This window comes from Sceloporus occidentalis, unplaced genomic scaffold (genome assembly GCF_023333645.1).
Source record: "Sceloporus occidentalis isolate IW3139 unplaced genomic scaffold, rSceOcc1.0.p SCAF_106, whole genome shotgun sequence".
Lineage (NCBI taxonomy): Eukaryota > Metazoa > Chordata > Lepidosauria > Squamata > Phrynosomatidae > Sceloporus > Sceloporus occidentalis.
The window spans coordinates 1,155,658-1,183,416 of NW_028317086.1; the positions used below are offsets into that span (position 1 = coordinate 1,155,658).

Here is a 27,759-nt window from a genome sequence, read left to right on the forward strand (position 1 = left end):
TTATAAGTCATACAGAATTTCCAGCACTACAGAAAGTGACCAGGCCTGAGTTTCACAGCTGAAAGGGCAGTACTGGCCATTCTCGTTGGTGAGCTCCGGAAGACCTTTCCAGGATGATCTGATGAGAAGACAATAAGTTACTGGATGTAATCAAATACAAACAAAACTGAGCCAAATGTTTAATGCCTATCTCTGCAGGTAAAGTTTATAATGAACTGACATATGTAATAGCCTATAAAACTAAGGCTTTATACACACAATGTACAATAATATATATATATATATATATATATATATATATATATATATATATATATAGTTAATTCACTTCATCTATAACTGAACAGTAAAATAATGATAAATACTGTCATTTAAAACTATATACACTATACAGTACTAGATTAACTCTTCAGTATTCTCTCTAGAATACTACGGTGATTATTCAGAATGTGTGTAATAAACAGGTATCAGTGGAGGCTCATATCCATGGATACACATAATTAGAGTTATCTCCCCCAACGTTTCTGTTTATTCTCACCTCTCCAGGTGTATGTAATGACGAGATAGAACATTTTTCACTAGAACAACTGTCTTCTGATAGGTTTCCTGGTCAAGTAGCTTCGCAAAGTGCAGTTTGGAACGCAGGAAATATCCAATGGGCCACAGCCATTCCTGGAAAATAAAAAGATTGCTTGTTCTCATCTTACCTACACATTGGGTGTGTAGTTAGAATATATTCAATCTAGTCTTACCGGCCCTTGATGGTAATTAAATCCTTTGGCTACATTATAATTGTCATTATCCAGAGCATTGTCGTACACTCCACAGTACACCATGTCACTAAAGAAACATGTGAGAAAGGTCATTATTCAAAAAATATATATGAGAGCACTGACAATACATAGAAATCAAGCAAAGCGGCTGGGCTGACACGTCTCTATTTACAAAACTTCTCATGGTTTATATCCAAAAGTACAGTTTTTTTCCTGCTCTCTGTTCGTAAACACAGGTGGGATCCATCAGGACCCTTGTCTTGTTAACAGATCCACCTGTGCTGATGGAAGAGCTACTAAGGTTGTATAAAGTAATGTAGTGAAATGTAGAAGATAGCTAGGTGTAGATAAACGTTGTTTCTCGGCAGATCTGGCCATTGTAGGCAGCAGGGGAGGACTGGCCACATTCAACTGGCCCTATAATAAAGCAGCCCAAAGCTGATTTGGAAGACTACTAAGCAATATGCACTTTCCTTGTCTGGTCCGAAACATAAAATGCATAAAAACACATGAAGGGACCACAGAAAGGATTCTGACAATTAGCAAATTCCTCCCCAAAATCTTTGTTGCTCTACGCAAAGGGTGGCTGCATTTGGAACTGCAAAGTAAGACAGACAAAACTACAATAGCAGTCTAACGGCCCCTGTAGCACAATGATTGTCATGGCAAGTAAGGAAAAAACCTATTATTTAATATACCCCAAACACAAAGCAATGGTGCTGAATTATTACATAAGAATACTACGTTACACATGCCATCACTGGGGATAACTAACGGGCGTTGTTATTATTAATATATCATTGTTATATTCTCATGTGCAAACCAGGAAGTGAAATATTAAAGTTCCCCCGTTTAATTATGTTTGACATTGATCCTATGAAACTGTGAATATCTTGTTTCCTGCTTGTCTTTGAAGGTAGCTTTTTAACACAACGTCTTCATGAATACTTTATAATATTACTTTTAAGCAACTTTGCGCTGGAAAGGCCATTCATATAATTTTTTAATATAAAAAAACTACATACTCTGGATCCAGTGTTTTCATTCCCAGAGGTCCCATCAATTTCTTCTCAGCCACCTCGAGAGCTTTCCAGGCTTTCTGCGGAGTAAACAGCTCAGGGGCCTAAAAAACAAAAAGATAAATCCTAAAATTGCATCACAGTAGTCAAGTCAACAGTTCATGTTGGCAAAGCATAGTATTTTCTGTCTGGAGTTTGCTTATCCCAGTTGGGGGGAATACGATATCCAGGTTTTCATTAACTTAGCAATCATGCCCTTCTTGTAGGACCTTCCTATTGCAGAGATATGATGGCACTGAAATGTTCGTACAAACTCTTGGAGTTCAGTAAATAAACCTCTTGGACTTCTAAAGCAGTCTCCTATTAACGGGAAACCTCATATGAGTGCTCGGCACAGCCCCGCAGCACTTACCACAACCATAGCAATAGGGAAATTTGGACGGAGTTGATAGTCACACCAAGGGCTTGATGCTCCATAGCTGTCTTTGTAAATACCGCGTTTGTGGACCAGGTCTGGACGCTGTTCATCCGGGTCGGAAGGATTCTCAGACACATAGAACACCTTTTCAAAATGATCCTGAATACGTTGATTCCATTCTGAGAACGTCAGCAAGACCTCTTTCCCTAAATGACGTTGAGAAAATAATGAATTACCATTTAATATTTAAACATATAAGAGATATGAAATAGTGATGTGTTTCCCAAGTCCTTAAAACGCATAATAATGCTGCCCTCCAGGATCCACTCACCTAAACTCACACAGACACCTTTGATAATGGCCCTGCCTCACCTACTTAAAGGGAACGTCAGCCAATCGTATGCTGCATGGTCCCTTTAACGTTTTGGGTTGTTTGTGTTGAAAATGCATGGCGGAATAGCTGTGCGTATGCGTGGAAAGGCTTCCACTGATTTTAATGGGAGTGCTTTCCTGCCACTGACTGGCTGCTTAACCAGCCAATCGGTGGCAAGAATCATGGGCTGCATCTACTAGCTCAGGTGTTTGTTTTTTCCACTTTGAAGAAGGCATACTAAGGTACTCGCAAAGTAAAAATGGACCCTGACTGATATAGCTCCAACATATGTAGATCTGGACTTAATTAGGTCCGGATTAATTTCACAATCTCTCTGTGTCCCCGTCTCCTTTTCCACAGCTCTGCTCTTCTTTTTTTCCCTAGTAAAATGTTAAAGGATATCTCCCGCCAACACTTTTCATCATCAGTATCTCATTGAAATGTAGTTTTTAAAAATATCCTGAAGCTTTCTACCTGTTTATACAGCGGCATTTTAGCCATTTGAATGTGTTATCTTTACCCAATCTATTAGACGAACGCTGACTCTACGTACTGCTTTGTTGTAAACAATTGAATAGTTTGGTCTTAATCACCCAGAGGGATCCCCTGAAAGTCTATAGAGGAACAAACTTCATTAGCACTGTCATTTTTTTAGCAGGGATTATAACCCAAAATATCACGACTGGTAGAAATGTCTGTCTCCAGGTAAAGTGTATGGAACCAAATGAAATCAAACAAGTTTTCTTTAATGATAATCTATCTTACCGTATGCAGCACTCTTTTTAATGCATAAAGAAAATACATTTTTCCCCATGGGGCTTCCCCTTTACTGTGATCACAGAAACCCTGGTGTAAACAAACAACAGCTCCATAGAGCCCAATATGGATGCACCGGTATATTTTTTATTACTGTTAAAGAACAAGGTTGATCTTCTTTAGTATTAACGACTTGTAACGGGCGCAGCAAGCGTGTGTTTGTATGTTATTGACATTAGAACGAAGAGTAACAGTCGTTGTTTGCAGAGACACTTACCCTCCCTCTGCACAGTGACCCCTTTGAATGGATAAGCGTTTCTCTCACTCAGCTCCTTTAGCCAGCGCACCGTGGATTTGCTAAGGCCAACAATTTCTACGGCTGAGCCATCCCTATTTAAAAAAGAAGAACATGGTAAGGAGCGCCCCTCAGTGTATGAAAACATGCAGTGCACCCAGAAGTGAGTGATACTCAGTATTTAAACAAAGTGAGTGCTACAAAACTGAACAAAGGCAAGAAAACCTAAATGATGTTAACTTTCATGCACGCTCCCAAATGGTTATCTGAGGTCACCAGGCTCCTAGTAATGGATTTACACCGCTACCGACTTATTCTTGTATTGCCATTTGCTTAGATTGTAAGATCTCAATAACATAGCACTAATCTACTTCTGTACCATTATGTCCTTATGTTTGTCCAGGTTATCGTTAATTTGTATATTGTTAATTCTACATTCTCCCAGGCCAATGACAACTAAAACGTGAATTTGAATCCATGAATTTTGTTTTCTGATATATAAATATAACATCATCTGCTGCATGAATGAATGCAAGTGAATGGTGGAAGGGTGCAAAGGAAATGGTAACTATGTGCACCAGAACAAATGGAAGAAACCCCGGTCCGGATTCCGGAGAGAAGTATTACAGATACCTTGGGGTTGCTGGGATTCCTTTGTTTCTTGCCCTTTCACTTTCTCCCATTTTATCCATCCATGTTCCACAATTTAGTCGGTTCCCTCCGAATACAAAGCCAGTTACTGGATCCACACCAGTGCTGATGTTAAAACCTGTGAAGAAACGCCTAGGTTAAATAAATATTTATACATGGCAGGCTGAGGGGATTTGTATTGGTGCCAGGTTTGGGTTAAAGTTGGTTAAAAGGTTGGTATTTTTTTTTGTGTGTGGTGTCACCAAATTACGTCACACATCACTGGTGTCTTAAATGACTATTGATACATTTGGTTGGGTCACCAGTACAGGCAGAATAAATAAATACCGTATTTGCTCGATTATAAAGACGAGGTTTTTTTCAGAGCAAATGCTCTGAAAAATACCCCTCGTCTTATAATCGGGGTCGTCTTATAATCAGACCTCAAATAGGTCTGACTATGAGACGACTAAGATCCAGATCCCCCGCAGCTGTGCGGGGAACTCTGATCTCTGACAGTCGGGGAAGGTCTGCGCGATGGACGCAGACAACCCCCGCTGCTAGCCACGCCTCCTTCCGGCTGCAGCGTAAGCGCGTGGGATCTACACGCTGCCCCGGCTGCATGATAGGGAAGTCAGAAGCGCCGGTAAGTTGGGGGGGGGGGAGAGTGTTAAATGGGAGGCATAAGGCATTTCTGGAGTGCTCTGTGAAATGCCTTTTAACCCCCTTAATGCCACTCTGCCTCCAGAAATGCCTTTTTAACCCTCTATACGCCACTCTGCCTCCTGAATGCCTTAAACCTCCCTATATGCCACTCTTCCCCATAATATGCCTTTTAACCCTCTAAATGCCAGAGTGGCATATAGGGATATACGGCATTTCTGGAGGCAGAGTGGCACATAGGAGGTCAAAAGGCATATCATGGGGCACAGTGGCATATAGGGTTAAAGGCATATCATGGGGCACAGTGGCATTTAGAGGGTTAAAAGGCATATCATGGGGCACAGTGGCATATAGGGGGTATAAGGCATTTCTGGGGCAGATGTGCATAACTGGGGGGCAGGTTGGAAAATAGAAGGAAATAAAACCAAAATATTTTTCTCAATCATAGCTTTTATAAAAAAAAAATAGTTTAGATGAATTAACATTTACTGGTAAAACTTTTTTCCTATAGGGTCGTCTTATATTCAGGCTTTTTCTTTTTTTCCTAAATTAATATTCAGATTTGGGGGGTCGTCTTATAATCGAGCAAATACGGTAAATAAATATATGCCCCTGTACACAAAACCTGCCTTCATCCCTCATGTTCCGGTCAATTTGTGGCCCGGCATTTCTTTCTCGGAAATTGATCCCTTGCGCATGGCGCTGGAGTGCCTCCTGGATGACTTCATAAAGGGGCTGATCCTGTGAAAACAAACACATTATTTATCACGATGTCCCGTGGGTCTCAATGCACTTGCATTAAACCCTATAATGACAGAAGAAATACTGTGCATTCCAATATTGTGCATGTCAAGTAATGGGACTGCTACAAAACCTCTCACACTTATGTCTTTGGAGATATGGAACGCTTCTTAACACGACAGCTGCAAGCATCCGTAATTGGAAAATATTTTCCAATCCCATGGACCAAAGGTACATGTCTCCTAGAGAATCTTACATGTGATGAGACATGAGAGGATCACTTACTACTTCTCCCGCAGGCAAGGGTTGAGAGTCATCCTTGGGGTAAATCCTGGAGACGGGGCACCGCAGGATCGCCAAGCCATCAGGAACAATATTACAGTAGTCCTGTATACACTGCAGCCACCACCACACGGCATCACGGCAGTTGTATCTAGCATATGTCCCCTGCCCTAGAAGGTTGGGGATTAGTCCGTGTCTCAGTGTCCCAGCGAAGGCAAGGATAATATTCCTGTAACCAATGACATTAAATAATACCAAAAAAAGTTAACAAAGAGTAATTTTGGTAACTTGTCCCATACATAGACATCAATCAGACACAGAGTGTGTGGTCATTTATGTTAGGGCATTTGGAGTTAAAACTTCGTATCATTTGCTTCACTTGACATATATTGTTTTTAGCTTAGAGTAATCTATACTGGGACCTAACCTGATTTTAGCGTGAGAGTCACCTGTACTGAAACTGGGAAGTGCTTGATGTATGTAACCAACATCGCTTACCTGGCCTCAGTGTGACGTCCAGTAATTAGCAGCAAACCTCTCAAAGATATGAAAGTGTCCCTTCCCCAGCAGCGGAAAATTCCAGAGGAGAAATGTGGGAGACCTGAAATATACGCAGAGGACATCTAAGTGTTACTAGAAGACATACACAGAAGGACACAAAGAGTATGTCAAACAGGAAAGAAATACAGTCACCGCTTAACTAAACTCTGCAGATATACACCATGTACACTAGGGGGAAGATAACGAATTATCCAGAGGTAAGGAATACACAGGGAACACATAATATGAATAACACGAAAAGAAGCATATGAAAATATACAAACACTAACGAAATAGTGATGTTACTAAGACTGCGAAGTGAAATATAGATAATTGTGCTACAATCAAGAAGACATTGCAGTCCATTACTGAATCCAATCTTTTTTCTCTTATTACCAGCAGCTAATGAAGGGCAGCACTGCTCCTTCTCCTGGGTGATGTTGTTGAGGCGGTAGGGAACATCCTTCAGAGACGGTGACAGCACTGGGAGAGATGGGAATCGGCCAACTCCACACATCTGTACAGACCCGAGAGCCAGGTGCTTCACCAGGGTGGATCCGTTCTGAACAAAGCTGTATCAAATCAAGGGTATTATCACTTCAATCAAATCAAATATATTCCAATAATAAACTCTGTTTAAAGTGTTTAGCTGAGCATAACAGTTTAAACAGAGCACACCGTCAGCAATGGCTACACAAGCAAAACACCTTTGGCGGACCAGATGGCATCCAGCCAGATTTGGGCACTGTTAAACATTAATATCAAACTAAAGTGAAGTGAATGTTAAAATATGACTTTGCTAAGTGATAATGAAAACAGAGCTTCTATTACAGACCTGGACATCTGCTTCCATGCAGCATCTAGCAGTGTTGTGTATGCTCCAACTAATATTGCATCAAAATAGCAAGGGATAAGGTAACGTGGTATCTGCTTCAGGTAGGAGAACATTGCTTCAAACCATTTACCCACCTGAAAGACAAGAAAATTGGCATATGAATATATATAAGGTATAAAAGATAAGTGGACCCTTTGGAATCACCAGCATTTATGTATCAATTTGTCTTAGAATATGGTCTGATCTGAAGGACTGTGAACCCTAGGCTTATCACTTCAATAAAAGCTAATTGGAGTCAGGAGTTTGTTAGTCTAACCCTGTCCCCCTAAAGTTTGATGGACACCATGACGCTTCACGACGCTACTGGGAAAATGGTTTGTGGACTGATGAAACAAACACTGTTTTGCTCGGGAAGAACACTACATATGGTGTAAAAAGGGCACCAAATACCAACATGAAAACATCATCCCAACTGTGAAGTATTGCGGTTGAGGGAGCATCATGATTTAGGGCTGGGTCACCAGGGTCTGGACACCCTATCTATAGCATATATATATATGGGAGGGATTATGACAAAACAGTACATTTTCATAAAAAAACTTTAATTAGATATAGATCAATGGATCCCATCTGCAGATTATTTACTCATTTATACAGCGCCATCATATTCCACAGCGCTGTACAATGGGTAAACAGGACATAACAAATGACGAGTCGCATAACAATTTGAAGTTACAGAAACAACCATGGAACCCTGCTCCAAAAAAGCTTACAATCTATACAAAAAAAAGCATATTTTGATAATTTACTATTTTGTAGAGAAGATCAGTGTCATTTAAACACGTGTCTGTCTTCCATGGTGAAAAGGTTGCTATTCTTACTTACTTCAGCACACGCTCCTCCACGGGCAACGAGTCGATTACTAACATAATCTATCATCCAATCTCCAGCCCTCAGATTATCGCAAAAAGGATGTCCAAGGTCATTCTTCGGTCTGATATCCACCATTACGGACATTAAACCTGCAAGTACAAAAAAGGACTTATGCTAAGTAAGGTTTGAATGAAAACAATGCCACTTCCACATGATTGCGGGCTACTTCAGGTGAAATAGTTCGTAACTTGTTTATGAAAATTTTTAATGTGACCATAGTTAGCTACGGGTTTAATAAAAACAAGCTTGATTTCTATAGTCTGTTCTATGGTAAATATACAATATATATATTGTATGTACATAGGAAGATATAGATCAATACGCTTTCTTTAAAAACTGCCGATAAACATTAAATAATAGAACTACAACATCTATTTCAATTAATAATCATACCTTGCAAGCCTGCATATTTCAGAGGGGTCCAATTGGGGATGTTGTAACAGCCACCCCCGTCTTCTTGCTCTTCTGCGTCACAACGGTATAACACTTGGTTCAGGTCGGCAAGAGACAGCTTGGAGACAATACTGTAGGACAGAAAAGCCATATGACATTGGTTTGGTTTTGGTAAAAGTTTATTTTTGGAAAATAAAAAACTAAAGTATGTGCTCTGGAAGCTCTCAGTTTACTAACGGATTTCCCTACGGAGTAAACAATAATATTGGTCTACAACTGTGAAAAATGTAAACATTTTACCAAGATACGTTGTTTGACCACTGTGAAGAATGCTTGTGGTGGTACCATAATTCAGTGGGGATGCCCCAGTAGGGCCTGGGCAAATTACAGAAACATACTGCAAGAGAAGCTGCTTGTGTCCAATGAAAGACAAAAAACTGATCTTGGAGGAAAATTTGGGAGTAAATTCACTTTCAGGAGGACAATGATCCCAAACAAAAGTAGCATTGGCCTGGCTCCGGAACAAAAAGGCAAATGTCCTAGAGAGTTCCAATCAAAGTCCTGATCTCAATCCTGTGTCACTATTTAAAAATGTCAGTGCAAAAGCTACTTCCAGGGTTCTGAATACTTTTAGGACACACCTAAAATACTAAAAACAAAACTTTTTTCAGTGCTGTATGCATCAAACAATGGAAGAAGATGTTAGATGAATACGTGCCCCCCTAGTACCATCTAATGGCTTTACAGGAGAGCAGAGCACCTTGAACTCACCTTGCAAACGGCACCTTCAGTATCGGAAAAGCCTGATCATCCTGCAGGCTGCCGGAAGTGAAGTGAGGAGTGAACTGGATTAGATGATTCCGCACGATGCCCACGGCCTTTTGTGCTTCGGGATCCAGACTTACTCTACGAGTGAAGGAGAAATGGTGAATATATCAAATTTAATAATATAACATAATAGTTCAACACAAGACTGCAGACAAGGCAGAGAAAGAAGGAGAAACTATATGGTTTGTCTTTAATTTACATGAACATTTGCCCAAAAGGGGTCTGGGATCATTTTCATCTAAGCAGTAGGTCTCACTGAGTCCTAGCTAAATGAATTGGCTTTCTGCGCAATCATAGTTGGTTAGTCTTCGTATTTTGGTCAAACGCTATGCTGCCTTTGGTCTGGAATTAGTATTGCTCTCAGCACTATTTAACCATCTTTGGTTTTGTCTGTTCACAAAAATAGTCATTACCATGATAATGTTTGGTTGGTAAACACTATTACTTTGGTTGTTCCTCATATAATAAGAGCCTTAGGGCATTGGGAAAACGTTGATATTTAAAACTCAAGAGGTGCACGTTATGTAGCTGTTTTGCCTTCACTTCTGGTCTCGTAACGCTAAAGACATACCTCTGTATTTAACAGAATCAATACATCAGGACACAAAGCAGATCACCACAATAAGGAAATATAAATAAAACAAAAACATACCTGAAAATAATCACACTTCCTGGGGTCAAATTCTCAAAGTCTATTTCTTGGACAAATTCATTTGGCCCTTTAGTGGTGATTCCAGCCTGCTTAACAATCTTGCTCTCGCCCAGCTACAAATGGAAATCATTTATGGATGAGAAATGCTGTAGCGATGTGCGATTTGTACAAGCTATCATTACAGAACCATGTGCTACCTGGATATGCTCGCGAATCTCCACTGTGTATTGAGGCAAACCATTAATGAATTTAGAGTCCTGCACATAGGTCCCAGCTTTCTGTTCCACTGTTCTTGCTTCCAGAATCACCTCCTCGATCTTTCCTGCATAGAGTGGCGTTGGAATTCAGTTAAAACAGCATCAACAAAACAAGAATGCAAAGTTTCTCGCACTCAAACCTCACACAACATAATATGAGCCTTTATTCGCTTTAATCTCATGTCTATCCTAGCCTGGTTTTGGTTTTTACATCCACAAGTTCCAAGACCAAACAAAACAACTCGCCAACTGTCCTATCATTAAGAAGATGACCCAACCATCATCTCACTCCTTCTGCTACACATCTCCCACTCATTATCTTGCACTTTGAAGCCCTTTTGTTCCACTGAAAAAATATATAAATGATAAGAAAGCAAAATTGTGTACCTGGAATGCACATTTGGGGGACCTCCTTGCTGTAGAATGAGGTTTTGGGATCTCTAAAGGCCGTCCTAGACACGGCAACGACTGACTGGTGAGTATGAGGGCAATGTCGAGTCACAGCTACTATATCCTCATCCACCTGATCCACATACACCTGTACAAAGACATGAGAAAAGGGCATCAAAATTCTGTGTCCCAGGTAGACAACTGTGGAAGGACAGAAGAAATGCAGAACAAGACAAGTAAATGAATACGGTGTAGAGGAATACAAGGATGGACAGTAGAGTTACTACCTGCAGGAATCCACTCGCCGCCAGCTCCCGGTGAAGTTTGTTTATGGCCGCCTTTCCGGCAATTATACCGCTCTTCTCATTTACATCTGAAGGGCTGGGAGCCGTTAGTTTTGGATTCCACTTGGTGTAAAACCGTTCCTCCGAAACTACAGAGATCTGTCGGGAGAAAAGAATTGTTTAAACTAAATCATCGCAGCCATCAAGAACAATAGCGATACATGGAAAATACTGCGGAAAATAAAGAAAAGTATGCGGTGAGAATCTTTACTAGCCAACATCATAAAGTTTACGCGGTACACAGACACAAACCTGATGTGGCACCATCTCGTCGTAACCACGGGTGCTTCCGGTGGCACAACAAGCCATAGAGACAATAGCAGAGCTGGGCAGTGAATCATATGCAGATCGATGCTGAAAAGAAAATGAAGCATATGACATCTAAGGACACATGTAAGGAATCGTGAGACTATAATGAAACAAACTGAATCTGTTCCTTGCACTCCCTTAGCCTCTCTCTCTACTCAACCTCGAGCATGGAAGTCATTCCACCTGGATATCAGTGACTCACCTCTATGGGACTCTCATTGTCATGTGTAACATCCATGAAGATGGCATGGGCGATGCTGGGGACTAGGGGCCGGAGACAAGGCTGGACAAACGATCCTACGGGCTCGCCTCCATAGCGATACACCAGCCGGCCCTCCTCGTGACTGTTATAGGCACTCATGGCCTCTATGGGGTGGAAACAAAGCTAGTAAATGCAGTTGACTACTGTTGGGTCAATGAACAATCAACTTTGTATAAGTGTATTCATATGAGCTTCAGTCGCTGGCAGCATGTTGTTAACTGTATCTCCTGCGTCACACATTAACATTTAGTGTGAGATAGTAGAAACCTGCTACATCACACATTGTATTGTAGTTTACCGCTCAAGTTGAATAATATATAGAATAATATTGAATAACGGAGTAATGGTCACAGTATAAGTTTGTGACACTGTATCATTGAGTAACTGTGCCAATGGGTACCTTTGTTTCTAAAGTTACTGTAACTGGTGGTTTATACCACCTTTAAGCTGGCATATGACATAGTACTATGGTGCTATAACCGGGTAAACTGGTATCGACATGGGCAGGGCTTGCTCTAGCTTGTCAAGAATGGAGTGGGGTGACCAGGAGACAAGACAACTTAAACTGCTGTCGGACATTATTTTGGTCTCTATAAGCATCGATATGGACTTTCCTATATGATTCTTTATGTTGCGGGGAAGTCACGTTGGCTTATGGTACACCTTAAGATATATCAAAATGTAAAATAACGCCTATTACGTCAGAGGAGCAGGAATAATTGCCACAACGTAACCCCCAATTTAACATTATGATATCGTCAGTATGTGTATCCATGGTCACATTTATCACAGCAACCTCTTTTTTATGTAATATTGCATGATCTAAACCAAATCTGCAGTGTCTTATATATTTAAACACAGGCACATAGGATCAAGTAAGAAAGCAGACGTTTATGCTGGGTTAATACAAGCAAAACCTCAAGCAGCCTACCTCGAATGAGGGAGTTAATGCCCAGTCTAGTGACAAACACATTGTCCAGCTCCTCGCTCCCAGTGAACAGTTCAGCCATTACATATAAATCCGGTCTCAGCTTCCTAGCAGCGTCCAGCAAGTACTACAGACAGCACAGCCACGGGACAAGCAGGGCAGACGACACGCGAGGATGAGGATGGCAGGAAGAGAGACATGCGATAACGAGGCAAATGGCGGATGAGCAGGGGCAAAAATAAACGGATGAGGGAATAAGGAGAAATGTGAAAGAAAGGTAACAGCACTAGGCATGGACGGGGAGAGGGGGTAGAGAGTGAAGCCAATGTGCATGCAGACATAGAGAAATCGGAGGATTGAGTGATATGACCCATAAAGGTGACCAATAAAAGGAAGGAGAGGACGAATTTAGGGAGACAAAAAAACAAGAAACAAAGCAATATTTAGTAATTCAGTGAAGCAATAGCTGCTATCAGGACGGCAGCGGCACAGAACAGGTACCTCGAATGAGGCTGGTTATCCCCAGGCGGTTCACAAACACATTGTCGATGTATTCGCTGCCCGTGAAGAGCTCAGCAATCACATAAAGATTGGGTCTGACTGAGCGGGCAGCGGCCAGCATCTCCTACAGACACAAAGTGCTGTGTGTAATACCGATCCACTTGCAGAAATACAGACCCAGATGGGCAGAAATCATACCTTTCACAGTCACCGTTCACCCAGTTCAAGAAAACACATAGTCCCTACTCATAATGATATATACAGTATCTGGGCATGTAAGTGAAATAACAGTAATGATAAGTGACTACCAGATATACACATGGTGGACAAAAATCAATTACCAACTAAAGTCCATGGACACCAGGCTTGTATACTGAGCTTGGTACTCTTGTTCTACAGCTTGGACTCAGTTATGGGTTTATTCAGTCCTGGTGAATTTCTACTGTTAGAAAGGCCAGGGTGGCTTCCATAATATACAATTAAATCTTTGAGGGGATAACACTGACTTAAGAGGAGACGGTGCAAATTCAAGATAAATGTTCCGGTCCCTAGTAATGCAAAATGAAATATCTAATCTCACTTCAACTTAACTACAATTCACTATTTAGCTAATAAAACCCTAATACTCCAACATCAGTGTCTCCGCCATCCTTCGTCTCAGAAATCCTTGGTTTACTTAAACGTTATCGTAAAACTGCAACCCTCCTTATTCCACATCTATAACGACTTCGCCCCTATAACCTCTAATGTGCAACCCTTCCTCCCTCAAACCTCACCATGAAACTGGACTAGCCTTTCTTCATTAAAATATTATACAATGTATCCTTTAGTATGACCCTTTTACGCATCTCTCTCTAGGTCTATCACTCTTCTACCAGCCTGATGTGATGCCATTGTTTTGCATCTCTCTGAATAACATAACACTTAAATGCTGCTGTAAAGGCATGATCTGTGGGCTTCACAACATGGCTTTTATATTCTCTGGCAGACCCTTGGGCAAAGCTTCCTACCTCAGCTACGTGGATAGGGGTGGAGTGGCAGTTGTCCAGACGGACTCCGTGGAAAGTCTTGGCAGTGATTTCTGTGTACCTCCTCATGTGATCCCAAAGGTATGGACAATCGGATGGCTTGTCACCATACCGTAGCTTCACACTGTCCCCCCAGCAGACCAGCTCCCTGCGGAGATAGACGTTGGAATCTGGAAGAGAAAAATTGTCGTTTATAATAAGTGTAACAGATATCCAAAAAATATATTCTGGCTAATAGTAATAACATTTTGTCTCAACAATTATAAATGACCCATCATTTTACTGAACATATTTACAAAAGAGTAGCAATGTCACAAGTTTCACTTCACTGTTTCGCCTAATGAACTTCTCAAAAGCCTTCTTCTGGACTGGAGATCATTTCTATGTGAAACATTCTGCAGTTCTCCTAACCCCCACCAATTCCATTGTGAACAGGCAGAAGTGGGTGAGGCACAGACCTGGTCCAGCAAAGTTCTTGAGTGGGTCATCCCCCATAACCCATCCATTGTGAGCCATGAAGCAACGGGCTTTGTCTTGCTGATGCATCATGGGCTCCTCCTCTTCCAGAGACATCTCTCCAAATGGGAAAGTGAAATAGCTGCAAAGTGTTTTTTTCACAAAAAAATATTCATGTTATTTGACCCTGCATACATAAAACCATAAGTGGCTTCCAAACCTAGAGTAAAAATACCCTGCTGCAATGTTTATATGTGGTTTTATCAATCTAGCACTGCACCATTCTACCAGGTGCTAGATGATCAGATCACTTTGCAAAGTTTGTACCAAAATCACCTTTTTATTCATAACGCCCCATGTATCTGTGACCTGCAAAGCAGTGCCTATCTATTGTCAACAGATAATTCTTATGCTGGTTGTCTTTGTAGAATACAATTTAGAAATCCAATGTGGGGAAAATATCATCCCGCAAATTATATTTATCTACCCAGAAAATGTAAAGGAAGATGCCAGAAAAAAATTAAATACAATACCTGGTGACTAGTGGGTCTTTTTTTGTTATTGCTCCAAGCTTTGGCCCATGACCTGCCAGTCGTTCATAAGTCAAGGTTCCCAGAATGCAATGTACTGCCTGTAAAGATAAAATGGCCATATTTTGACATGTATCAAAAAGCAGAATTATTGTGTGTACATATTTTCTGTATCCCAGCATAAATCTTTTGGGGGATTGGAGGCTATTGTTTTGTTGAATATTACCCAATATATTTTTTTTACATATAGTGTCTAAGTGTTACCTCAATTTTGCAACCGGTTTATAATGTGTAATTATATACTACAGGCTCGAGCTAGTTTACCTGTTCATGGTGGAAGTTAACTTGTCTGAGTTTCTCTGCGTTGAGCTCCTCAAGCCTCTTGCGGAACCAAGTACAACATTCATCAATGGCAGCTGGCCCATTACTGCAAGGACATTGGAGAAAACGGAGTTTAGAAAATACCCATCATTAAAAATTTGGAAAAGTTACCCTGCACCTATAACTTTGCGCATATCTTACATGTAGTAACATTTCAATAAGATATTTTTAGAAGTTACTCTAAAGCAATTCTTCTAAAAGTGTTAGGAAATAATACAAAATCATTTAAATGGTGTTCCTGGTGCCTCAGGTGTCTCACCTGATGACTTGTACAGTTTAGGTCCTACCTGTTGGGGATAAAAGTGTTGAGTGCCGCATCCATATCTACAGAGCAGCCCATGCGCTTGTATTCTGGGTCTTGTATTATCACCAAGTGCTTTGGATCAGATCTAGTACCCTTCTTTTGTCCACCTAAAACACAACAATAATAAAACATTTTTGAAAGTGGGACAGTATGTTAGTGTTACCGTTAGCAATGGGACAAGCAATATCCATACTATATGAATCAGCCAATGATTCTTTTTTTCTCTATGCTATCATTTTTTCTTATGTGCTATGTTTATGGCACATAACTTACATCATATTTCACCGCTATTCGAAGTACACAGCTTAATAACACTGACACAGTGCTCATACAATTGCCCCATGCCCATCCTTTAACATACCCCCGAGGAGCTGCTTCCTGAACTGCTCCACAGCTTTGGCTACGTTGACCTGATGAAACTCCCAGAGCTTCAGTTTGGGGTAAAGGTCCTCCCATATAATACCACGGATACTCTGTAGAGAAGGAAACCAACCGTCATGTACATAAATCAAACATTTTTATTGCCATATTGGGAGGCACCCAGGTTATCAGAGCACTGATCTAGGTCAAACCTCTAACGGCATGTGTATATTTACAAAGCAAGTTGGGGCAGATATTAGTACCGGAAAAGAATAATACAAGAAACAGCTAATGAAATGCTTAAGGCTGGCGAGACAAGATGTCTAGATTTACCAATAAAAATGCACACTTTGTCACTTTCTAATGAAGTTCCTAACCGTTCGAATGCCATGGTGTGCCATCCCATCAGACTGCGGGTAAACCCTGGTCCAAAGGAATTTTTTTGATAGCGTGCCGATGGAAATATAAAATACACACCTGTGCTGTAATAGGCATAACAAGAGTTCCTCACTTGATGGGCTAGGTGTGACACCTGATCTAATCGGAGTGGTCTGGCAGCCATTGTCATCAAGACCCCATTGTAGCAGAACCTCCCTTATCACCTAAGGTATGCATTATGGCTGCTCTCACTCACATTGAGCTGCTGGTCGGTTTGGATGAGTGCTGGAAGCCCCCGAGCAGCATATTTCCCTTGGGCCACGTCACACGTCAGGTGCCAGAGAGCCCGGTCCAGCAGCCAAGCTGGCTTGAGGTGAGGCGAGTTCACCAGATTGTACGCACACTCTGGATGCTCTTTAATCCATTTGCTATTGGAGGCTTTGTAAAGACAAGTACACGGTTCAATAAGTGGAAATGACACTTGTCTAATTATATCTCTGAAAAAAGTAATTTAATGTCACTCTTTGACTGAGCCTCTTAAAAGTGCAAGGCGGTAATTAGCAGCAAAGCCTTGGGAACCGAAAATGTGCCAAAATACATAGAGAATGATTACGAACACTACATTTATGGAGAATAATCTTGCTACTTATACTTCTCCAGCTACAAGGTGTCAATATTAATTTAACATTACAAAAACATAATCGTTACTTTCAACTATAAGAACGTAAACTGTGCATTTATACAAGAATTGCATATTTTGCGTGGTGTGCGTTATGCATGAATCACCTGATCATGTCCCAAACATTACTCTCACCTGTGTGATTATACACCACGTCGGTGATACTCAGAACGTTCCAGTCATTCTTCATCTTGTCCACTAGCTTCCCAACGTCGCTCCAAGAATATGTCTTCCCAGGCCTGGAGAAATCAGGATTGAGCTGCAGCTGATCAGCCAGCGAGTAGCACGAGCGGGACTTCCCCAGGGTTTGAAGAGGAGTGAAATGTATCATGTTGTAGCCTAAGTGAGCAAAAACACAAAATGCATAAAAATAGAGAAACAAACAATGAATATGACAACTATTAATAATGATGACCATTGTTTTCGTTTAATCTATGAATGAACAGTTAAAGTTAGAAAGTAAATAACTGCAAACCGCGTGTGTTTCTTTAAACAAATCCACGCCTCTCCATGTTGTTTTACACTGCGGTGTATGATAAGTGAGTTTTATTGAGACCAACAACAGATAAAAATAAACCTTAATAGTTATGATCAGCACAGCGCCTGAAATCCACTATCTTTTACATCACTTTCAGCTAAACGAATGTACACAGTTTTCTCAGGCAAGGACACTCATGACAACACACATCATTCTCAGCCACAGACACACCACACTCATGCTCACTATAATCAGCTTACTCCTCTCAGGTGTCCGGCCTGCACTAGTACAGCAGGGTCCCCAAACCCTCTGTTACGCACCCAGCTAAGCCCCATCAATACCCAGGGCTTCCAAACGCTCATCTAGCCTGTTTAATGTATTTTTGTGACTAAAGGTTCGAGCCAGGGCCAGCCTTAGGGGTGTGCGACCTGTGCGGCCGCACAGGGCACCATGGTAACAGGGGGGCCGTCCGGCACCGGTGCAGACAACCCCCCCTGCTAGCCACGCCTCCTTCCGGCTGCAGCGGAAGTTGTCTACGCAAATCGCATAGACATCTACACGCTGCCCCAGCTACACACCGGGGACTCAGAAGTACCGGTAAGTGGGGCGGGGGGGGTGGTGACGGGACAGGAGTCGTCTCATAGTCAGACCTTTTTGAGCATTTGCTCTGAAAAAAACCTCGTCTTATAATCGAGCAAATACGGTAAATTAAAACATCATTTGATTTTTTTGTAACTTTATTTAACATCCTCCATTTTAAATAAAGTTTTTATAAAGTTTCATTTGAGTCCCGGGCAGGGGCGCCGAATGGTTGCTCGTGAAGTTTTCAGCCACCGCTCCGCGCCCCTCACTCTCCGTGACTCTGTCACGGCAGATCGGGAAGACAGACGCCTCCCGCTCCGGCAACAAGGTAAGTAAGGATAGGGGGTAGATATAGTGATAAGGGGCGGGGGGGGGGAGATTTTTTTTCTTTCTTTTTTTTTGGGATGGGGGGGGCGCCAGAAGAGTAGTCCGCACAGGGCGCCAGAACACTTAAGGCCGGCTCTGGTTCGAGCCATAACGGCAAGGATCTCAAAAATAATGATAATATGGTTGTGCACCACAAACTTTTATCAACGACATCCGTCCAGTAAAATATATACTTTAACTATTACCATAATTAATGATACTAAGTGCAATTTATTGCCATTTTATCCACTAGAGCTATCCTATGGGGTATATGCCTCCTACAGTGCTGCGGAACATGATGGCGCTTTATAAATCAGTAAATAATAATAATACATTGTCTCGTATTAAGATTTTACCTGACTCCTTGGCCACCCTCAGTCTGTCTTCCCACTCATCCAGTGGCCCGAGACACTTTGACAGGTAGGTCTGAAGGGTGATACAGTCCAGATGTAGGACATGATTGTCAGCCCCGACTCTCAGGATCGGATCCACTACAATGTAACCTTCACCACTCTTCTGTTCACTGCAAAAGAAGAAAATATACTTACTATTTATGTGCAGAGACAGAATAAATATTAATAGTCCAAATAATACCTATTTTATCAATAAATGCCTTAATATGGATAATTTATAAAGAGCAATTCTGGTTTGAAAAGTGATCTTATTAGAAACGAGCCAGTTTAATTCCTATGAAACTTTTAAAACTCTCCCCCAGAAATGATCACATAGAAAAATATTCTCCTTGAGCATAAAGCGCTGTCTTCCATAATGTAGGTCACAAGTGAAAAAAAACCTTGTTTTATCTCGACTAGTTCCAGTAAACATCATTTAGCTGCGGGATAGCTATTGTTGTCAGTGATATTTTAGGTGACTTTCCCTCTCCAAAGCCCACACTAAGCTGATTCTTTATGGTAATGCTAACGGAGTCTGTTCCTACATAAACTTCAGAAGTCAGAGTGTCTGACTGGGTAATTAAGACTGGGTCATTCTTTTATTTACCACAAGCAGTATGATAAGGAGTGAGGGTGTTGGTCTCATAGACTGAGCTAAGGCAACGAAGCTAGAAAACAAACGTCCGAGATATATATATATATATATATATATATATATATATAATGTAAATGGGTAAAGCCATATTAGTCCAGTAGACACGATGTCAAAAAACAGAGTATTGCAGAGTATGCGGTAATACCTTTTTTATTGGATTAACATATTATTTAAAAGACAAGCTTTCGAGAGTTATCCTCCCTTCATCAGGTCCGAAGCAATACCGATCAACATGATAGAGGTTAGAACTTAAAACAAGTGATGGTATTAGAGAAGGGTGGGGGGGTTGAGTGGGGTGTCATAAATAATAGGTCTGGAGGTGAGAAATGCAGAGAGGTATAGATATATATATATATGCCTGATATATTTTTGGTGGGTCCAAATGCAGTCAGTTTAGACAGCATGCGTATATGGACACATCATGCATAATTTAAATAAAGTGATCCAAACGCCACATTCACACTGCAAGACACAACCCTAATCCATCTCTAGTCTGAAATGACAGCCAAAGGGAAGGATCCGGCTGATAATTACCCTAACTGTGAAAAACAGAAGCAGTAGAATAGCCACAAACATCTGTTGCAACAGACAACATCAGGAACAGTATTGTACATTACATAACAGTGCGACGATACCGGCTTCATAACTAATAACATTGTGTACGTACTCCGGAGCTGCACACAATACTACAATGTATAGAGTACAGGTTATACGTTGCATTATCTTCAGAGAGTACGTCAGAACATATAGATCTTGGTGTCTAAAACCACCTACTGGCAAGAAATCAATTTGCAGACCCCCATCTGTTAACAGCGAGACACATGCTGTGCAAGCCCCCAGCGGCCCAAGGGTATCATTCAAACAAATCAGAACAAAAGGCCATTATTTGCATCTTTTGCTTGTAAGGAGCAACTTTATTTATTTTTATGGTGCAGGTGAGCATGGTCGCCATCAAAAATCTCGGGGCCCACCAATAACATAAGGATGCCCCCCCCCACTACCCTGTTTCATTCCATGCTCCTCCAGCTGTCCTGCCCCATGTTTGCAATGTACCCTCCAGGCCCTACATGAGGCGCACCTTCTAAAGAGTAGCATTTAAAAGGAGAGCCCTCTTTCCCCAGGAGGGGGGGTACATTAAATGAGGATGGGGAATTATGGAGAAAGGAAGACATAGACATTCTCAACACTTTTCAGATTTTCTCTAACCCTTGAGTAAATGGATGGACACCCCTCCTTTAAGTTATTTTGATAAAGCTATCACTTAGTTCGCCTATGTTGTTCATTTTTTTTTTTTCTATTTGTTCAGATACTGGAAGTTGGACGGCTTACACAATGTACCGTATTTTTCGCTCCATAAGACGCAGTTTTTTTCCTCCCAAAGTAGGATGAAAAATCAGCCGCGTCTTATGGAGCGAAGATGCAGGCACGCAGGGAGGGAGGGAGGGAGGGAGGGGGGGGGGCAACGATATACCGTATTTATCGGCGTATAACACGCACTTTTTTAACTAAAATCCGGAGCTTAAACCCTACCTGCGTGTTATACGCCGATAAATCCGGGGTCGCAACTGAGGCAGGCGGCGGCGGCCGCCAGCAGAGGAGTCCTGGATTTCTGCCAGTCAGGGGGGCCCAAGGGGTGCCGAGCGGTTGCTGAAGACAACCGCTCGGCAACTCTCGGGCCCCCCTGCCTGACAGATATACAGGAATCCTTTGCTGGCGGCGGCCGCCACCGCCACCGCCGCCTGCCTCAGCGCTTCAACTCCTGTGTTGGAAGCGTTTGTCTCGGGTGCCGGCGCTTTACGCTGGGCGCCGGCATATGACGTCAGACGCCGGCGCTCAGCAGTGAAGCGCCGGCACCCGAGACAAACGCCTCACGCTTCCAACACAGGAGTTTAAGGTAAGTGACCGGGGCGGGGGGGGGATCCTGAGAAGGGGGGGTTAGGGAGTTAGAGGGGAGATCCTGAGAAGGGGGGGTTAGGGAGTTAGAGGGGAGATCCTGAGAAGGGGGGGTTAGGGAGGGAGGTCTTACTGTGTGTGTCTTACTGTGTGTGTGTGTCTCACTGTGTCTGTGTGTGTCTCACTGTGTCTGTGTGTGTCTTACTGTGTCTGTCTTACTGTGTGTGTCTTACTGTGTTCATAGCTTATTCAGTTATTGTAATAAATATTTTAGCCCATTTTTTAGCTCAAAATATTTTTTCCTTTTTTTTCTCCTCTAAAATCTAGGTGCGTCTTATCAGCAGGTGCGTCTTATAGAGCGAAAAATACGGTACTTTGCCTACATCTATATTTCTGCTCTGTGTGTCTGTTATTAAGAGGTCATTTAACAATTACATTTATTGGTGTTATGGTTAATCTATATTTTACATATGTACACACGAGCAGTCACCAGAAACGAGCAGTCCCAGATGATTAACCCCCTCCATCACCAGGCATAGGCAGTCTCAATTAACCCCCTCTATTACCAGACATAAGCAGTCTCAGGCAATTGGCTGCGGTTTACAGAGACGCTTCTGACGTCTCCTCTGATTGGTGAGGGCTCCTCCTTCAGCCCGCTCTAAGTAGAGGTCCAGCGCCTTTTTTTTTCTCTCTGCAAAGACCCCCTGAACAGCTGAGTCCTTTACATCTGTAATGGTTGTACCCCCCCCCCCTTATCGCAACCCTGTTGGTGGGCCTTCAAATAACTTGTTTCCATGACTACCTATACCTACCTAAACATGTAATGCTAACTGTATAGTGACAAAGACAGACTACAACCTTAAAATGTGAAACTAACAAAATAAATAACACATTCAAACCATGCAAAATTATTAAATTTTCTCAGAGGCATAGCTGGCCTACGACCACCTACTAGGTTACAGTTTTCAGATTTAGAGAGGTATGTTTTTTTTTTTTAGCAAACACTTAAAACAACTTATATACAACTTATACTTGCACAATATATGGATACATAGACAGTAAAAAGGTTAGCATGGAACTTTGCAATTTGCCCATGTTAGAGTCCCTTTTCCTGGAATCCACCTTGGCTCAACTATCCAGCTAGTCTACAATGACCTTTAGCCACCTGGACAATTGTCAAGTGGTGTACTAAAAGCTACCACGAACAGTTCAACCAGCAACATTATTGTGACAACACTCTTTAGTGTATCTGCATTCTGAAATCTCCACTAAATTCACTCAACAAAAATAGATATGGCAGAAGAGTTGTCATTTCAACTACTTCACTCCTTCAACTCCTTCACTATCTGTTAAGAAAGTCAGCAAGATTTCTTCTAAGTCTCCTACCACTTTGAATGTTGCATTGTACAAGACAACCCTAATGGATGGTATTGGTTAGAATTTGACCCAACAACTCTGCCAACTTTCTCTTTAGTGAATAATACCTAAAGTTCATACCTTTTGCTTTATCCGTTTGCCAAGTTAGTATGTAGCTTAAAAGGAGATCATTGAGCTCCTCAACCAGCCCACTGACACTATAGAGTGACTATGCCGAGTGGGCAGAGAAGAAAATTCTCATCTCGCAGGGGCTAGAGTTTGACACCTGCGGTATAGAGTAATGTATCCCCTCTGCCTAAGGAAGGAGTGTAGAACTGTGAATATGGCACAGACCATGTTGTCACTTACGAATGGTTGAACTGGTACTGGAATGAACCAGCAATCTTTAGATCCAGCTTGCAGTACTTGTCTGAATCCTCCTCGCGACCTGTTGGGTTATGCCACTGCAGTGGGTGGAAGGTTTGACGGTCATAGGCTTTGCCAGGCGGTGGGTAGTTGGAATACACAGTGACATCTTTTCCTTGCAGAGTGGGGCCGAGTCTAAACTGCAGCTCGAAGCCTGATGGTAGAGGAGAAGTAAAATCACATTAACACATAGGAAACACACAAAAGGGGCTGCTGGGGCATTCCTTTACTTCTCCTTGTTACGGAAGGGCTGGGTTACAGATCAACAAAAAAGTAGATGATCTTTATTAATAATAATACAAATCATCAGATCATAATACAGAACGTATGGAAAATAAAAACCACTGCCATATCTGCTTTGTGCAAATACACCTGTACACGTCTGTTCAGACCATGGTTAATTCACATTTGCATCCATAGCCATGCAATTTGGTTTTCAGAGACAGAGAGAGGGCACTTGTATTGTGGACATCAAAACGAGACATCATGAGGTTTCTAACAAATTCACTTTATGATCTGCTGATTGTGAACTAGCTGCGAAGGGAACCAGTTATATGTCAAAGAGCAGGCAGCCCGTATCAAATGTTGTGGGGAGCTGGTAGCCTGAAGATCCAGTTTCATGGATATGACAGGTATACTGCCCATTTTCTAGAAATGGGTTTGAGACGCTACTCTCTCTTTAAGAGCTATTCAATCGCAATCCGTTAGATGAGAGTAGCGTGAAACATTCAAAGGTCACCTCCAGTCTGTTCACCGCAGTGACCGCTAATATTAGCCTGTCCTGCAAGGCTATATGCCTATGGTGTTCTGTTTCTGAGGGTGATGACACCAGGAATATTTGTCTTAAATTAACTTGGCCTTTACCCAACCAGGAGATGTCAAGGGTGCATTCATTCGCTATAAAGGTCAGACTGGTACTGTAGAAAATGAATGAATATATACCGGCACGTGCACATATACATAGACACATATGCGTTTGGAAAGTCTGAGGTTGGGATACAAGCAAAATCATAACCAGTCAAGGGAAGCAGCTGAAAATGCCCATAAAAAAAATACTCTTCGCCTACCTACTCTCCGAATTTAACACTTATGTAATCAAGTGCAGCATGAGCAAATCATTCTTGGTGGCTTATATCTCCTATGTGCTTTCTTTTTACCCAATGCAATGGTACAAAGCTATTAACACTGCTATAATTATACATGGTGGATTGAATAAAGCCCTTTCGTTGTGTGACGGATGGAAATAAGGAGCAAGCAATGTATTATTGTAATGGATAGAAAGATATAGGGTGGAAAGAAATGTTCTATTACACAGAGAAGACTCGTATGTGAACCCTCCGTTTCGATACACAGTGACTGATACTGAGAAACCAGCAATATCTTTCACAATTAAAAACCATCATGTGCAAATAAGGAACTGTGTAATAATTACACCATAACCGTAGCCAGCTTTTAGATATAATGTACAGATATCAAACAAGAAACACCGTGCTATCCTACATTGTTGGATTTATACACAACATCACAGCAGGCTTGGATTGAACCCAAATTGGATTATATAAAAAAGAATACATTAATACAATTGTTTCCATAGTTTTTAACATATTTTCTGTGTATAAATGTACAATAGACCCCCCCCCCCCCCCCCCGGATCCTGTCACTTCTACCAATGGGTCTGCAGGATATTGGTCTATAAACTCAGACTGGACACGTGTCTGGTGCAGGTCCACATGGCCAGCTTTCCGGATTGACCACTGACTGAATGCCCAACATACCAGAAACATGCAGAACGCATGTCTTACAGCAACACTTCTCAGTCAATTTAAAAATAAATGGATAATTATCAAGGTTTCCTTCACTTATCAAACAAAGGGGTCACCCCAGCCAACAGCTGCAGCTTAATGCATATGATAGCTAAATGGTCCATTTTTCATATGGTCCTCGGCTAAACTACAACTCCTGCTGCACGCGCCCACACAGCGTACTCATGGCAAGTCTCCTCCAGCGACGGCTGGATGATGATTCCAGGGGTCTAATTGGATCCCCCTTTCACATGCACAGAAAGTGCTCCCATTGATTTCAATGTGAGTACCTTCCTGCCATTGACTGGCTGCTTTAAGTAGCCAATCAATGGACCATGGAGGGGGCCTAAAGGTAAGTGGTTTAATTTTATACTTTTTTTTCTGCTTAACAAATACATATTAAATTATAAGGGAAACTTACCATATTATATAGTTCCATAGTTCCATACCAATAGCTGAATTCTTCCTTAAAGCTGAGGAGAGGACAACTAGGGCTTTGATTTGCAGGGTGGTGGTAGTACTCCATACTAAAGCAACCTCTACCCAACCACAGCTTTTCAATTTGGGCCATTGAATTTTTTTTAATCATTTTGGTGTGCAGCGTGAATGAATGTCATATAAATACCACTCATTCAATCACTTCTGTACCAGTCGTTCTATTACAGAGATAGCAATTCTAATATAATGTCATCATACACAATGGAGCCCTGGTAGTTTTTTTGATAATTGGAACCTTTTATAGTACAGAAGGAACAGACCATTTTTCTCGGCTAGAAGCATGAATGAAAATAAACTGTTCTCATCAAGATAATTCATCAGCTAATATTTACAAAACAAACGTGTAAGAGCTGAATCACTCAATTACTGCCCAGCCACTTCACAGATTGCCTTTTGTCTGTGCTGTGAATCAGCAGGAAAGCAGGGAGGGTAAAAGGTAAATGGGGGAAGGGGTAGGAGATTTGGCAGAGGGTGTGAATTACCAATGTGTGATCAGCAAACTGCTGGAATAACATTTCTCTGAAGGTACTATGTATTGTCTCAATAATTGATTGAGACAAGAAGGTTGGAAATTTTGAATCCCAATGTTATTAAATCAATATAATTTGTCAGCATTATTTTACTTAGAGGGTGGTGAATAGATGGAAGAGCCTCCCATCAGAAGTGGTAGAGGCTAATAGAGTAAGGGAACTTAAACAAGTATGGACAGGCATAAAGCTATCCTGAATTTAAAACAAGGTAAAGGACTGATCAATACCCAAATCTTCCATTAGGAAAAATGGGAAGAATGGATGGGCCGAATGGTTCTCATCAGCCATCAAATTCCATGTTTCTATGGCTTGTAAAGGAGACTCAAATGATTATGACTGAAATGGTCAAATAGGGACACTTTTGTTGTAGGGGGGTGGTTTAGAGGTGTAGCAGGTATGGGGGACTTTTAATCTAATGAAAGTGAGCTGTATTTTATTCATACAATTTAATTTACAAACACATTTCCTGTTAATTATTAATACATATCACTGAGAAGTTTAATGCTGCATAGCACTGTGACAGATAGAGGAGGAAAGAGGGGGTTTGAGTTACATGGGGTATGGGTATGATACTGTGCATACATGTTGTACAACCATACCATTACAGACTGGGACCAGCAAATGGCAGGAGCCATGTAGAAATGGTTGCACCTAACATTCTGCACTATATTCATGTTTATGGATACATCTCTTTCTGCTTCTAAAACGTGAAGCTGAGTTTTAAAAAGTTCTGTCTGGCTACTACATTTTACACTGACTCAAAGGTAGCTTTGTACAAGGAGTAGCTAAAGCGGAATGACAAGGACACACAAAAACCAAAGGTCATGGTTTCCACATAGACTAACATGGATTAAAAACAAACTAAGAGCAGGCTTAATCTGAGTTTATGCCAAAGCTGAGCCAGGGCCAGACCCCTCCCTATGGCAGACCATCCTCACAAGGTCCTTGGAGTCCAGGGCAGAGATCACTGCCTGTTGAGATGAGATTCTAAGTGGCTCCTGCACAAGCTGCATGAGCTGTCCTGAAACCTGGCTCAGCTCAGTTTGTTTCTGTCTCTACCATAGTGTTCTTTTTTGTCGACCACGTTCTACCATAGTGTTTAAGAGTAGATAACTATTGGGTCCTACTAGTCTGTGAATCTAGACAGGCAAAATCTTCACAAACGCTCCATTTTATTCTCTCTGTGATCGAGTTACTCAAATACTTCTGAATAGCCAAAACCTTTTGAAAAATTAAGTTGTGCATTATTTTTTCTTATACTCTGACAGCAGTCTGGGTCTGTCGGCGCAGGATAAGTAATAACAGGGATCCCTTAGTAATTAGATTTTAGCAGTCAGCTCCTTACCTTGCTCCAGACGGAAAAGTCTTTTATTCAACTTTTCCATGTCGTTGAGTAACAGAACCCGGACTTGCTTACTGAGCTCCATTGTGGTTTCCTGGCACTAGTTTCCTTCTCAGACCGCGGGTAGATGTCACATGAAAACACAAATTATCCCTAAACAAAAAAAATTGAAATCAGTAGTGAGTATGTGAAGAAATATAG

General features: G+C 41.5%; 1 protein-coding gene across 5 annotated transcripts; it reads right to left on the minus strand.

The window, feature by feature from the left end:
• LOC149283316 (glycogen debranching enzyme-like) lies at positions 1–27,643 on the minus strand. Of its 5 annotated transcripts, XM_089497649.1 has the most exons (33): positions 27,562–27,643; positions 23,330–23,540; positions 19,021–19,187; positions 17,374–17,577; positions 16,816–16,997; positions 16,183–16,294; positions 15,805–15,928; positions 15,461–15,563; positions 15,140–15,237; positions 14,609–14,748; positions 14,133–14,320; positions 12,625–12,748; positions 11,634–11,797; positions 11,375–11,476; positions 11,066–11,221; positions 10,776–10,926; positions 10,329–10,453; positions 10,132–10,244; positions 9,423–9,557; positions 8,652–8,782; positions 8,211–8,347; positions 7,326–7,459; positions 6,887–7,062; positions 6,449–6,551; positions 5,954–6,179; positions 5,557–5,668; positions 4,268–4,403; positions 3,617–3,729; positions 2,205–2,416; positions 1,799–1,896; positions 753–840; positions 539–672; positions 1–118 (listed from the first exon to the last, which is right to left on the minus strand). In XM_089497649.1, exons 1-33 carry the CDS (start codon positions 27,641–27,643, stop codon positions 1–3), a joined length of 4,599 nt encoding a protein of 1,532 aa, XP_089353775.1. The 5 variants fall into 5 exon arrangements, with proteins under 5 accessions (XP_089353775.1, XP_089353777.1, XP_089353779.1 ...); XM_089497651.1 differs by lacking the exon at positions 17,374–17,577; XM_089497653.1 differs by lacking the exons at positions 19,021–19,187; positions 23,330–23,540.
• Positions 27,644–27,759: the final 116 nt, after the last annotated feature.